Source organism: Rhipicephalus sanguineus, chromosome 1 (assembly GCF_013339695.2).
Source record: "Rhipicephalus sanguineus isolate Rsan-2018 chromosome 1, BIME_Rsan_1.4, whole genome shotgun sequence".
NCBI lineage: Eukaryota > Metazoa > Arthropoda > Arachnida > Ixodida > Ixodidae > Rhipicephalus > Rhipicephalus sanguineus.
Genome location: NC_051176.1, coordinates 60,171,669 through 60,186,948, shown reverse-complemented (window position 1 = coordinate 60,186,948; position 15,280 = coordinate 60,171,669). Strand labels below are relative to the sequence as shown.

General features: G+C 45.6%; 1 protein-coding gene across 1 annotated transcript in view; it reads left to right on the top strand.

The window, feature by feature from the left end:
- The window catches only part of LOC119391897 (peptidyl-prolyl cis-trans isomerase-like 3), a 31,902-nt gene extending 17,154 nt beyond the window's left edge, over positions 1–14,748 (top strand). Inside the window, exons 5-6 of the mRNA XM_037659548.2 lie at positions 2,291–2,409; positions 14,624–14,748. Of these exons, the coding sequence (XP_037515476.1) occupies positions 2,291–2,409; positions 14,624–14,747 (243 nt within the window). The 3' untranslated portion in view covers position 14,748. The remainder of the gene's footprint in view (positions 1–2,290; positions 2,410–14,623) is intronic.
- Positions 14,749–15,280: the final 532 nt, after the last annotated feature.

The following is a 15,280-nucleotide window of genomic DNA, read 5'->3' as shown; positions in this document are numbered from 1 at the left end:
AGACTGTGCTGACACATCACTGTGAAACCACCCTCTCTACATTGAAACCGAAAGTGGTTTTTTAAGGTACTAAAATATATATTCATTGTGTTCTGACGCACCATGATACTCTTTTTTAGGGTTCTCGACACCAATGTTTTTATATAGAGCAACAATACGAAAGTTCCTAAATTCGTATCAGTACTCCTTTAATGCATGTCTCTGCTTTGTAGCATATCCTGTAGAGAAGGAATTACCTCAATAGCTGCTAATTAGCTTCATGAAATAACAACATGATTCCTTGGCATTGGTATTGGGTGGTTAGCTTTTTCCAACGAGACTTTGATCAAAGTTCACTTGAAGTTGTTAAGAGTGAAATGTGCCACTTTCTTTTGCATTTTTGTTCATTCATTCATTGAATTCTTTGTCTAACACTATGCTTCCTTGCTGTGTCATTAGATACGCTGATAGTATGTGTTATGCCACAGACTCCTCAGTTCTCGTTGTGAACAGCAACAATAAGCAAGAACATGGGTTGAATTTTCTTTTTCACTTTGTGCTGTTGCAGCACTACACATACAGCAGATTGTCATTGAAATTGGAGACTTTTTCGAAGTCTTACACTGCCACTGTCATCAATAAGCACACTGCACATTTATGAAAATAGTAATTCAAAATATAATTGAAAAAGTAAGGAAGGACATTCATGTTGGCCACACTTGAACTATCTGACAGCTGACACCTGAACAGTGGCTGTAGATGGGAAGGGGCTATGGGAGTAAAGGACCGGAGAGAGGATAGATAGTATGTAAGAAAAAACTATATATGCACTTAAGCCCAGGCTGATCTAAGCAATTGTTTTGATCGTAGTTCACTCATTGTCACATCAGTGTGTCTGTAATGCGACCTCATGGTGTCACTATATACTACCGGTGTCAAATGAAACGTGAACAGCGGCAAGCATTCGCAATGGTATAGTGCGCGCCGTCCAGTCACCACCATGGACAGGCACGCATATGTGCAGTACTGCCAAACCATATGCACGCGCCTATCCATGGTGATGACTGGACGGCACGCACCATTGCGAATGCTTGCTGCTGTTTGCGTTTCATTTGACAACCATAGTACAGGGTAGAACAGCTGGGGTGCAAGCTTTGACCAGTTTAGAAAATTCCAGAGTTTTGTGAGCTGCTTCCCCAATGTCTACTACCATCTGCATGTCTATAGGAATGCCTTGGCGTTCTCATGACAGGCTGGTAGTCCGAGTGGGTGATGACAGCTCCAAGAGTTTCTCCAGAGGCGTCTTGTACAATCTGCACCTCAGAAAAAAGTCTTTGTAGGTCACCAGAGTGTTTATAGTTTTCGCATGCAAGATTGTCTAATGCTACATGCAAAAATTATTAACTTCCTCGTGACACGGTGTTTCATGTATGTCAGTGAACTTGGAAAGGGCTTCATATAACAAGGAAACTTTTTCCACTGAAAATATTTCTAGAGAAGGCCTAGTGTAGGGCAGAAGGGCTGCAAATTTCTTAAAAAGAAACTTTGGTTGTATGACATGTCTTGGACACTTGGTGCGTAATGGCCCAGCTGCTTTGTTAAAGTGAAGCAAACAAATTGCATGGGACGCAGGAATCCTTCTTAGCTGTGGCAAAGAATCGTGTTGGACATAATGCATGTTTGAAACAAATGACAGGAGAAGCAGAAAGATGTTTTGAACATTGGTGGTGGTGCGCTGTGTGTGTTTTGTACCATTTCACTGTCATTCCATGGAAGATGGCAATTATTCAATGTAGTATCGGGAGCTGCATAATCCGAGCTTTTGGAAATGCCGCAATGTTGAAATAGGAAAGTGAGCAGAAGTCAGTGACACTTGCATCTGATAATTTGCTGTCACCATCAATGCATTCAGGTTCGTATGGAATGACAACTTTTGCACTCTTTTTCATTGGAGATGTGCTGTCAACTGTCTCACAGCTTGGGTTATAGCAGTCTATTCTCTGTGCTGAAGGAGAATAACTGGATATAATCCTCCAGAAGGGATAAGGTTTGGGCGTGTTGGTTGGTCATCTCTTAAGCAGAATACATAGCGCAAAACCGAGCACATGACAAGAAGACGACGGGACAAGCACTAACTTTCAACAGAACTTTTCGTTGAAAGTTAGCGCTCATCCTGTCGTCTTCTTGTCCTGTGTTCGGTTCTGCGCTATGTATTCTACTTAAGTAGTAATCCTCCAGCTGGATTATCAAACACCAAAAGACATTATTGGCTGACATTTTGTCGAATGTTTCCTTTTTTTTCTTCTTCCAGCACAGTGTGCGTGGAGTGGTCTCCATGGCAAACAATGGGCCCAACACAAATGCGTCACAGTTCTTCATCACCTATGCCAAGCAGCCTCATTTGGACCTCAAGTACACCGTCTTTGGAAAGTACGTTCTCCAGCATTTCAATCCTCAGGAATCTCTCCTGAGTGCCTTCACTGCAGCCTTATCCTATCTCTCTCTCTCTGTTTTTTTTAACACGAAGTGTTTTATGCTGGGGTCCACCAAGACTTCAGTGGCGTATTTCCGTCACGGAAATGACGTAGAAAAATTTACACGATCAGATGGCAAAGAAAAAAAGTTCCGTCAACGGGCATCAAACCCACGACCGCTCGGTCCGCAACAACAGATTCCGGGCACGCTTTCCACTGCGCCACGGTCACAGACTATAGAGACTTTACAAATGCGCCTTTTATATCTACCACTCTCCCGGTCGGCGGGGTCGTGCTGCTTTCTGGGAGCGGTAAAGTAAAGTAATTCGTCATTACTGTGGCCTCTGCGATTATCACCTGCGACGCGTTACACGTCCGTCCCATTCGGTGCGTTTTCAATAGAAGTTCACTTTTGTCAATGCCTTAACACTCTGCGAGGTGGCGATCTTAGCTCAAGCATCGTAAAAGCGTCGGCCTCGCTCATAGCATCACGCTAACCCAAACCAAAAATAGCTCTGCGACGCGCGCCTGCCTCACCTGGCTGTAACACCGCGTTCCCCCGCTCACGCGCTCGCCCTGAGAAAATCGCGGCTGGGGGGCGGCACGACGCGCTTTGCGTTTCCCTCTAGTCCGGCCGTGGTGTTCAATCACATTTTAACATGCTGCGGGATGGTGACCAAGTTCTGCATCCAATATGCGACGCTCTTCTGGCTATCACACCTCGTTCTCTCACTACGCTTTCACCTTTAACTACTACAGCTACCACAAGGTTTTGTTTAATCATTTAACATGGACATTAGTCGTCAGTATAGAGATGTACCACCAATTATGGGTGCATCCATGTTAAACGGTGCTATAGCTGCCAGTCGTGAATATACATTGTGCAAACTCTCTTATATCAATGTACAGTAAACATTCGGTTACTTCTGTAAGGGCACGCTTTACTTTCGTGTTATTCCGATTCCTATGACGGAGGGATCAACCATCTTTTTTCTTTCATTTAAGTTTCATCAGAGACCTTGCAATACTGAATTGAAGCATATTGTCAAGTGACATCAAGTTATGGGATTTAAAGGAGCACTGACACGATTTTGAGGCATCACAAAAGGGACATTTTTCATGTCTTTGGTATGCAGTGTTAATGCTCTTCACACACTGGAACTGGGAAACACATATAAAGTACTTTAGTTTGATTTTAAAGCTTTTGTCGCCCAGCATCTGCAAGCCAGCCATAATATACAATGAACAGCAATGGACATTTTCATAACTAGTCAACACAATTCACTGGGTTTAGAGTTCTGCGTCCGACATGCAGCCGAAGTGGCCAAAATCGCTGTCGGAGTCGCTGGACGGCAATTCGCTTAAAACTTGTAGCTGGGCAAGTTGGTTCATAATTTAAGGGAAACTGGTAAGTGCTAAATTATAAAAAGGAACACAGTATACAGACACGGATGAACGCTTATCCATGTTTGTCTTGCTGTGTCCCTGTTTATGATTTAGCGCATATGTACCAGTTTTCCTTGGACAATTCACTTCTTTACGTGCAACTGACAGCAGGAATTAGAACTGCTGTTATACGTAGTGTGTCAGAAGTTGCTGTCCCCAAGTGACTTAGACCTACATTAGACCGTGTTGACACGTCACTGTGAAACCGTGCCCACGGTGTCGGAGTCGAAAGTGACTTTTGTAGCGTTAGCTGCATTGGCCTAGCCAAGCCAGCTTCGCGCGCCTCCTCAAGAGCCGTGCTGCGCATGCGCGAGGACCAGTGATGTCACACAGCTAGTGCACTGGAGTCGGCACCTCCCACACACTCCGCCGCCGCCAGTCTGCGCTTTCCAGAGGAGTGACATCGTAGCCGCGACAGACATACTGGCGCCGGCGCGCGTGCAGCTATTCGCCTTCGCTGTGCAGTCGCCGTCTGATACTGCGCTTGAGCCGCTTGATAGTGCCTCTGACTGGCGTTTGCCAGTGCGGTATAGCCATGGAGAAGGAGAGCGCAAATGCTGCTCAACGGCGCAGAAGAGCGGAGAAGCTTAACTCATCGGATCCCGAAGTAGTTGTCTGGCAAAATAAATATATATGTGCCACACAATACGTATACCGTGTGTGTGTCATTGGAGCAGCAGTAACCATGATAATCAAGCTAATCCTAGACAATCAGGAAAGCTAAGAATAATCAGCTGAACCTTTGCTAATGCTACGTTATCCTGGCATAGCTGAGCTAAGCCACTGCAACATTTTTTAAGGTAGCATATTAAAAAATATATTCAATGCTTTCTGAGGCACCACGATACTCTTTTTAGGGCTCTCAATATCAGCATTTTTATTCAGAGCCACAATATGAAAATTTCGGAAATTCGTGTCAGTACTCCTTTAACGTTACTCATATCTCACACTACTCCAGCACACGTACTGTGAGATATGCTGTGGCATGTGACTGCTGATAAAGCTTGGCCACTTGGGCACTCTAGTGTGCGCTGACATGTTAGGACGTACGAAGTGTTTTTGCCTTTCACCACCATTAGAATGTGACTGCTGGGAATTGATTGAACCCTTAACGTTGCACACCGCTCTGGAACGCTGAAGCCACTGAACCATCACGGTGGCTTTTCAGCTTGTAGGCTACAGATTGTTGTAGAGGTGAATCAGTGAGCACTCTCATTTTTAGCAGTACATTGAGCACAAGTTGATTGCGATAGAACTTCTCTTGTCCTGTTCCCTTCCTCTCTCTGAAATTTCTTGAAATGTCCAGAAGTGGTAGACTTCAAGTAAGACAAACACAGAAAGGCCTTGGGAACTTGTGTGGCTCCTAAAATGTCAAGTTGGGACAGGATTTTATTGAGTTTATTGAAAACTAAACAAGAGTATCTAAAGTGTTGCTTTTGTTTTTCTTTCTTTTTTAACAGTGGTCACCTTAACCCTTTGCGGTCCAAAACCTTTACCCACTTTCCGGCTCTAGCGGTCCGAAACTATTTCGCCAGTTTCTGGCGCCGCGAATAAAAACACAAGCTGTGGAAGAGAAAGGCACAGGATATTTATTTTTGCTCCTGCATTCTGCAGGCAACTCTTTTAGTGATATTTGGGCAACGTATGATACCGCTCAAAGCATTCCCCTGTGTGCAGGCCAGGGTTATTACTGCAGGTTTCCACCGCCGCCGTCGTCGTCTTCGTCACTCACTTCTGTCGAATCACTGTCATCACTGTCTGGTGGAGGCACGTAATTCTCTTCGTCACTAAAGTCATCCTCGCTTTCGCTAAAAGCACCGCTGTAAAACGCACGCGGTGAAAACGTGGCCATGCTTCTCAGCGAACCGCGCGCGCGAGTGGGTACGCTCTAGGCCCCGTGCTGATCATAGTGCTGCACCCTAGTGTCAAAAAAGTAAAACCTCAACAAACAAAGCTCACTTATTCCTCAAGAGATGGCCCTTCATGTATACAAAAAATGCGCGCGACTCGCGGTGAGAAAACAGCAAAATTTAAACCACGAACACCCTTGTCGGGCGGGGCCCGACAGCGGACCGCTACGGCCGTGTTGCGTTGTCGGGCGCTGCCCGACAACGGACCGCAAAGGGTTAAGATAATAGTTTATTTTGAAAGGAAGCTTTAGCTTGATGTCAGCTCTGATTTACGTGTTTAAATACATATAAAATGCAGGGTTGTTTTATGAAACAATCATTGCACAACTTTGGATTAAATTTGTTGTGTTTAGGAGAGAAAGATGAGCTCAGGGAACTCTAGCACGCAGAATGTTGATTTAAGGCGTCAAATTTTTTAGCAGAAATTGCCATTAATTGGTAAGCATAACTCTGCATCAAAAGCAGATATATCAGAGTCCTGTAAACTTGCAACTCTTAAAACAGGGATTGGCAGCTTGCATCTCGCAGCACACTGAAGGAAGTGAGCTCTGGCATGTAGCACCACAATTGCCCGCTGTGTGACAGTATCTGGAGTCGCTGGCTTGTCTCCAAGCTGGGCATGATTGGTGATGACTGATGAGCCCTTCCACAACCTATGGAGGCTCTTTGTCACTGCTCTTGATGTAGACATGTGCATTTTAGCAAATAGTATGCAACACAAGAAGTCTATTATGAAAAGGATCCGTATTTTGTCTTTCTTACTGTTTTGTATTCCAAGAAGCAGAACTGGCTTTATTTTTCAATACCAAGTTGTTACATTTCTATTGATATCCATGGCATCTTATGTTGACGAAATATGCACAAGCTGGTGAGCTGGAAATGGTCATTATTTGTAGTTGATGTCATAATACAAAGATATTGAAATTCAGATAGAAAAAGTTTACATCGGACTAAGGCAAGACGTGTTTTTTGGCTTCGGATAAGCCATGAAATGATTACAATGACACAAAACACTTAGTCGTTGCATTTCTCCATCAGTAATACTGAAAACACTGCGTATGTCTCCGCTTGCATGTTGAGTATCACAGTTGATATTCTGTGGACACTGCAGGCGCTCTTTCCTCTTGTGCATCCTGAGTCTGGTGTGGTGGCACCTCATGAGCTTGGGCTTTCACTATTGGCTTGACACTGGAAGCCTTTTGCGGAATGTTTGTCATAGCCATGCCTTCATGTCCCTCAAGGCCTCAGGTATACATGTACAGGGTCCATAAAAGTTCCAGGACACGCTGCCATAGGAATACATGGGATAGTGGCCTAGGAACTTTTAACGGACCCTGTACATTAAATTATGCCTTAAGTGAACTTGATCGACACGTTGCCAAACGAGGGCATTTACACTGTCATCATCTTTGATCCATCTGTGGATGTGACAGTATTTGCCTTCCACCCGTCATTTCTTTAGTTGCTGATGTAATCGTATGTGTTGGCTGCCAGGGTCCACTCTTTTCATGCATCTGATGTTTCAGCGACCAAGAGAGGTTGCTGAAACATCAGGTTGCTCTCTGCGCAGCAAGCTGCCCATGCACCTTGTCAGGGAGGTAATTTGCAGCAAGTGCTAAGGCTGGCAGACATGCCTGGTTGCTTGATTGCATTTTCTTTGCACTTGCCTAGTGTTGGAGGTCGCATAACGAAGTTTCAGAGTCGTCAGATGTGGACTGTTGGGCTGGTTTGTGCTTCCTTGTGCCTTCTCGCAGCATGCGCAGTCAAGAAACACTTAGAAAGTGTTTTGGCTGCTAGTTACTTCACTTTTTGCATAATTTTGCCATTAATTTGGTGATACGAACGTAAGGTGAATGAGTATTTTCGTTCCATTCTGTGAGACATGTATCACTGAAGTTTTATTCTGTACAGTAGACTCCTGTTAAGACGAACTCGAAAGGGACCTTGAAAATTTGTTTGTCTTGTCAGGAGTTTGTCTTCTCAGAAGTGCCCCCGAAAGAGACATGCTTTTTTCCCAAGTGCATCGAAATATGTTACACTTGAAAACACAATGAGGAAAAAAAACTTATCCCAATTTCACCCAGTGTGAAATCTGCAGAAACAGCGGGGCTGCGGTTCTCCTGTTTCCCTTGTGATCACTGCTTCGTCCGTGACAGAGGCAGTTACGCCATCTGTGGGTGTATCTGGGAAACTGGTTTTTGCGGCATGTCTTTAGGCCCTATTCACGCTCGAGCCACACTTGCCCTTTTCACTGTGCGGCTACCGCTTCGTCCACAACTTAAAGTCCCTCTAAATATAGGGACCTTACCACAACTGAGGCAGTTACGCTATCTGTGGGTGCATCTGGGAGCCGGTTTTTGCTGGATGACTTTAGGCCCTATTCAAGCTTGAGCCACGCTTCCCCGTTTTCACTGTGCGGCTGCTGCTTCGTCCACAATCGAGGCAGTTACACCATCTGTGGGTGTATTTGGGAACCGGTTTTTGCGGGAGGACTTAAAGGGGTACTGACACGAATATTTTCAGTTGTCGTTTTTTTGCGTCAAATGAAAGGCCAAGCCCTCAAGAGCCTAGAAAAGGTAGTGATAAGCGCGAGTGCGCCCTGAAAAAGTAATTACAGTATGTTTTTAAAAGCTAGTTTCGGTTCCTACTGTACCCTGACGTCACAACACGGTATGAGCTTCTCGTCACGTGCTCGCACAATATATAGTGACGTTTCCACGCACAAGCGGCCATTTTGGAAGTTTTGATGACGTACAAGCGGCCATCTTGGAAGTTTCGGTACCTAACGTCATCACAACAAGCCAGACTGCTGCGTGAAGTCACCGGAATTTGTACTGTAGCCTGACGTCAAGCTAGTGTCGATGTCAGTAGGTGCGCCATGGAAAAATTGACTTTAATATCAAATTAAAATATCTTATTAGCATTTGCTGAGCTTCACACTTGCTCGGAGCTGTCTCTGCATACAGGAGATATGTATGGCAGAGTAAACTCGCCTTCGAAAAAAGGTGTCAGTACCCCTTTAAGGCCCTATTCACGCTCAAGCCACGGTTCCCCGTTTCACTATGCGGCTACCATTTTGTCCGCAACCGAGGCAATTACGCCATGTATGGGTGTATCTGGGAACCGGAGCGCGACTGGTGCGGACACTCATCTTTCGTCGGTCCCAGCCCTTGGACAGCTCCGGCGTTGAAAATTTCAAGAAAAACATTGATTTGGCCAGGCTTGATAGAAATCTGTCTTCATGCGCCATATATTTACTGGAATCTAACAGGTATGCTCGCTGGGCCAAAATAAAAATGCATCTGAATGTGTTGCTGCCAGATTTTAACAACAAAACTGTGAGGCGCCTATGTTGACAATTAGAAATAAAAACAAGGAAGGCCAAGTACAATTTGCCTTCAAAAAATGGGAAATTTATTCTCCGGGCAGTTCGTTTTCTTCTGTTATCCTGTTTTGCTGGCTTTAGGATCACTTCAGGATGCGCCTCGATTGCATGCTGTTGCCTTGACAAACTCAGTCTGCACAGATCTCGAGTTACCTAAGAAAATCGGCAAGCTTGTCTTTGAAATCCGGATATTTTCCCGTTGTTGGCCTGTAGTAACTTTTCTTGATCGATGTGCATCTAAATATCTCCCTTTACACTGTTCAAAGGCACAGACCTCAGGCACATGAAAAAAGATGCAACGCAGCTATATTCACCGTGCAAAGTAACATCCCTTTGTCGCGCAATATCATAATGAAAGTGGCGCATCTACATTTGAATTGCACTGGGAACTGATACGATACACAAAGGTCACTGTCGCACACGAAGAGAAGCTCAAAATGTCCTCCGTTATCATATTAATGAGAACTAACAGATGCAAGTTCTGGAATGTCGAAAAATCATTTGTTGCTCATTTTCAGGCCCATGTCCTTGATCTTTTGTAGGACGGTTTTCAAGTTCAAAAGGTGTTTTTCTGCGGTCTTGCAAAAGATGATCACATCATCAATGTAGAACAGCACCCCACGGCAGTGATTAAGGGTTGTCGCCGTCAGCTTCTGAAATGCCGCTGGAGCAGACGCTAACCCAAAGCAAACTCTTTTGAAACGAAAAAGCCTGCCACGAGTGATTAAAGCTGTTAGGTCCCTGCTGTCATGGTGCAAGAGAACCTGATGGTAAGCGGAAGCAAACTCGAGTTTTGAGAAATGTATAGCGCCTACCAAAGCGTGGAAAAACTTATCTTTGCGTGAACCCCTTAGCAAGGCCCAACTTTGGACTGAAAAGTGAACTCATGTTCGAAGGCTGGCCGTAGGTGTTCTTGACCAGGCTGTGCGCTTGACTGTGTTGAAATGAAACAAGGTACTGGGTCATTGACACTCAGCAGCAGAGCAACGGATGTGTGTAAGCACTTGAGAGTGTCTAACAAAGAAAAACGAGCCCTTAAAGGGGTGGTGCCATCAAGTTTTGAGGCTATAACAAGCCTGTTGTGGGTTTCCTCTGTATGCAAGGAGACTCCACACGAGGGGTCGGACACAGCAAACGTTTAGAATATATTTTACTTAACTTCCAAAGTGTACCTAAGTGCCCACTCTCCCAATCGAGACCCACCGCTAACGCGCCAACTCTGACGTAGCTCTATACACCAGTGGTGCGATCTTGTACGCGTTCCAAAATAAGCACGGAGGCAGGCGTGGCATTACATCCAGCCGCACGTGACCGCACGCGATTGGTCAATGCAGGGCCGTGACGTCTGTCGCGGTTCACATGGGCCATTCGCGTGCGGCTGGATGTAACGCCACGCCTCCGTGTTTATTTGGAATGCGTACAAGATCGCACCACTTGTTCGCGTTCCAAAATAAGCACGGAGGCGTGGCATTACATTCAGCCGCGCGCGATTGGTCAATGCAGGGCCGTGACGTCTCTCGCGGTTCACATGGGCCATTCGCGTGCGGCTGGATGTAACGCCACGCCTCCGTGTTTATTTGGAATGCGTACAAGATCGCACCACAGAGCACGCCTGTCTCGCACCCAGGCTGCTGGCGCGCCGAGCGGATACTCTCGCACCAAGACGCCGGGCTGGCCGGGCTGCCAAGGCGCGAGCGGGTTGCACCAAGTAAACAGGGCAAGCTGCAGTTCTGAGGCTTTAAAAGTGCGAAAAAGTACCCGTTCATGCCGCTTTAGCGTATAAGAGCTCGCCTGGGCACTACTGCGTCGTCTTTGGATGCCAAAACAAGCAGTACAACAGGAGGATATTAGCGTTGTCTGCGACGATCACGGCGTGCCGCGCGAATAGTGCCGGTGCGGTGTTTTCAGCTTCGCCCCGAGTGGATAACTGCGATTCGAGCAGAAAAACTAGGAGCCGAGTGAAAATGCGCGAGCAAGTACACTGACTGCATGTATTCTGCAGTCTGATGATGCCCACCTATTTTATTTTACGAACCTAATCTGCGTGACACGCAGCTGGGTTGAAAGCAAGCGCGAGCTTTGTGTGGGCGTGCACTTCATACCATTGAGCGTTTCCTTTGACGAAAATGTAGTGCAAGGTAGTGCTTTCAAGCACAAGCAATCGGCATGTTTTGCCACTTTCAACGTAGTGTTAAGCTTTAGTGCTTTTGATGGCATCCACACTTTCAAGATCTCGTCTTCAAAAGGTAATGAATGGTGCGGTGTTCCTCAACAGCTGGCCAGAATCTCGTGCTTTAATTTCAGTGTTTGATGTCCCCAGATTTATTTGGACACGACGCATCCAGCTCGACATAATACATATATTGGCACGTAAGTAAACAGTACTCGCGCCAGTGTCCTTTACGTCGCAGGCGTAGCGCTAGCTCGAGCTTAACTCGGCTTAACACAGTTCAACACAGTTTAACAGCTTAACACAGTTTCGCTTGTAAAGCATCATCGTTACAGGATTAAAATCACGCACAGAGCTTCCAAAAGGGATCGATGAACGATACTGCAGGCGATACTCCCTGATAGCACGCTTTTGTGAGCAAGACGCATTATTGTAAGAGCTCTCGTAAAACAAAAATTACGTTCCGCGAAACTACCCGTAAAGCATACTATAATTATTACGCGTTGCATCTTGAAATGATGAGCTTTCACAAAGCTTTGTGCACAACTTGTAATATGGGGCAACAAAACATCGTTCCACTCTTTTGCGAGCTGCACTGCAATTACGGTTCACGAGTACTACAGCGAGGACGTTTTTTTTACAAATGTAACAGCGTACGTAGCTGACGAGGTTGGTTACGCAGCCTGCTGAGCATGTACTGTATACACTGTGGGCTTGCATGAGCAAGGTGTTCTTGATGTTCCAATAAAAACAGCGAAAATGTCCAGGCTAGAAAAGACGCCAAACACGCTCTCCGACGGGCTGAGTTTCGGGAGTTAGCGTCTGCTGGCGTGGCAGCCCACGCATGTTGTTTCGTCGCGTGTGCGATAGATGGCGCGACGCGCGATGCCAATATGGCGATGCGCATGGAATTCGCTGTGTTCTGGTCTATAGGAGGGGCAACGAAAGTTGTAGTGACGTCACACCAGATCTGCTGTATAGTGACGTGAGTGACCACCGGACCTCCGCCACCTCTGCAACGTACGTACCGGCAAAGCATCGGTTGCTACATCACCCGCCGAGTTTCGATCGCTTCCTGGCTAAGTGCGTCACAGCGTTTTGTGGTCACGTGAGCAAGCCCCCTACACTGCTACGTCACTGCCGTACCTCGGCGCCCAGAAAGAAAGTTGTTCACATAAAAAGGCGATATTAAATTATTTAGCGAGAATTCATGGATCTTGGTGCATGTGTCATGCTTCCTGGATTTATAGGAAACGCTTACAGCGAAGAACGTGCAAGCCACAAATTTGGTGGCACCACCCCTTTAAGTTCCCCTTCTTTCATTCATTCATAGTGAGGGTCTCGTTCTGGCAGACTTGATGCCTTCAGGTAGTATGCGAGGGATTATTGGTCAGCTGCAAGCTCGTAAAAAGATCACGTGCTACGTGACGCCAGCAGGCAAAAAAAAAAGTGTATTTCCACAGTCGCCGTTATGTCTGCGAGCGGCGCTGACTAACACTCCCAGGTTTAAATGCACATATATATCCGATAAAGTGGATGGGAGGACAACCGCTGCCATAGCTCATTCGGTAGAGCATCGGACGTGTTATTCGAAGGCTGCAAGTTCAGTCCGTACCGGCGGCAAGTCGTCTTTTCGTCCACTTTCATTTATTCACATTTATATCATAATTACTACAAATTATGTCCCCTGTCCTTTCCTTGGTTTAATTGTCTGTTGGTTCTCATTAAGGTTGTGTTTAACAAAGTAAAACGAGTCCTTAAATTCCGTTTCTTTCGTTCACAGTAAGGTCTTGTTACGAGAGATCTCAGAGAGACGCTCGGTTATTGATTGCAAAACAGCGCGAAAAACGAAGACCGAAAGAACATACATGACCAAGCGCTGACTGCCAACAATGCGTTTATTTGTGCGAACACAAATATATGCGCTTTTCACAGGACCAGAGTGGAGGCGGTATTTGTAAACGCGCATGCGTCCTGCCCTATCTAGAACATGAGCTTAACGGCGCAGATAGTTAATTTCTTTGTCAGTTAACGCTATTGAAGGTGAACTGACACATGGTTGCCCAACACTGTGCATGACGAAGGCTTCATAAATCTCTCGAGTTCGGGAATCGCGGTATCTGCGAGCAATGTGCGTCTGGTGGAAATGGGGGCTATAACCGCACTTTGCGCAAGCGATCGCCAAATTGCTGCCTGTCTTCACTCCAAGATGGCTGGCGTGTTCTCGCAGGCGGTCATTCACACACCGGTTCCTCTGACCGATGTACAAGACTCCACAGGACGTCGGGATCTCGTATACCACTCCTATCTTGCAGGGAACAAAGCGAGTTGTATGCCTTTTCTGGCACGCGGGTTTCTCCATCGCGCTAGGTGCAGTTGTAGCCCCCATTTCCACCAGACGCGCATCGCTCGCAGATACCGCGATTCCTGAACTAGGAGAGATTTATGAAGCCTTCGATACAGCTGCGGTAAGGTTGAAAACCTTACCGCAGCTGTGTCAAGTGTGTTTCCTGACAAACATAGAAGATGGTCGAGCGTTTCTCATAGTTTCGATGGGTTCTACATACGTATGCGAGCCGGTTTTAGGCACTGGTCGGAAATGATTGCCGCGCTTTGGTGACTGTCGCGCTCAAGCAATAGGCATTAGAATGGTTTGCAGTTGGGCTGTTGGTGATATTACATGTTGAGTGGTTGCAGCAAACATTAGACGCGCAGAATGAAAGAAACACGTTAGTGCTCCATCAGTGCCACTCTCACAGAAATCGACTACCTCAATGAAAAGTGCCCCGCTCCTTTTAATCTCGTTTAACCTTTTATATTCTTTTTGACCACCAGTTTTAAAACTAGGTAGCCGCACCTATATATTCGGCAGAGGGTTCCAATAAAACGTTAGTTGTTAGACAGCAGTGTTCTTGTGTTTCTTTCTATGCGTGTAATGTTTGCTGAAACCACTCAACAAGCAATAAGCATAGCATGTCTGCCACACCGCACATACAAGCAAAAGCAATTTACTGAATATGGCCAAATGCAATTACTATGATGGAACGGAACGAGAGGCGCACCACGGGGTAGCAGTGTAAAATAAAACTTGCACAGTATTGGGGTTAGCCGGAGATTACACATCTTAACACAATGTACTACACGCCAGAATAGAAATGAATGGCTAATCATTGTGTGAGTTACTGCTTTTAGGATAGTTCTGCTTTCAGCATGTTTATTTAGCTCCTTAAAATTTTTAACTGAATTATTTCCTTTGCAGGGTCATTGACGGCATGGACACACTTGAAGAGCTCGAAAAGGCGCCTGTGAACCCAAAGTATCGGCCTCTTCGGGATATCAAGTTGAATTCTGTAACTATTCATGCTAACCCGTTTGCACAGTAGGATCTCTGTGCCTTCGATTAAATGACACTGTCACTGATTTTCTTCAAAAGTGGTGATCTAATGAAAATTCGGGAAACTTCACGGATTTCCGAAAACAGAAACATGGCTGTGTTATGGTGTTCAGTCGTGCAATTGTTTAAGCTTAATGTTTGGAGAGAAGCGCTACAGGTAGGTCTGTCACCATCTTTGGCACATGTTTTCATGGCTATATGATAAGAGTTACATGTGGTAGCTGCTACAGCTCAGTTTTCAGCCCAAATTTTAAGTCAGGAGGTTGTACCTTTTTTATCTTCTGTTTGTACTTTGTACTTTTTCACCTTTATTTTCCAATATGCAGGGTGCCCGAACTAACCCTAGCCAGACTTTAAAAATATGACGTTGCACTCTATGACAACGCGAACAAATGCACGTTGCTGACTGTTGAAGTTATATAGTAAGTCACACCATTCTTTTGTTCTTCTTAATTGCCTAATCAAGCAGGATTAATTTACTAATTTTTGAAGCAACGAAGGTGGGCAAAACATTCCAATGAG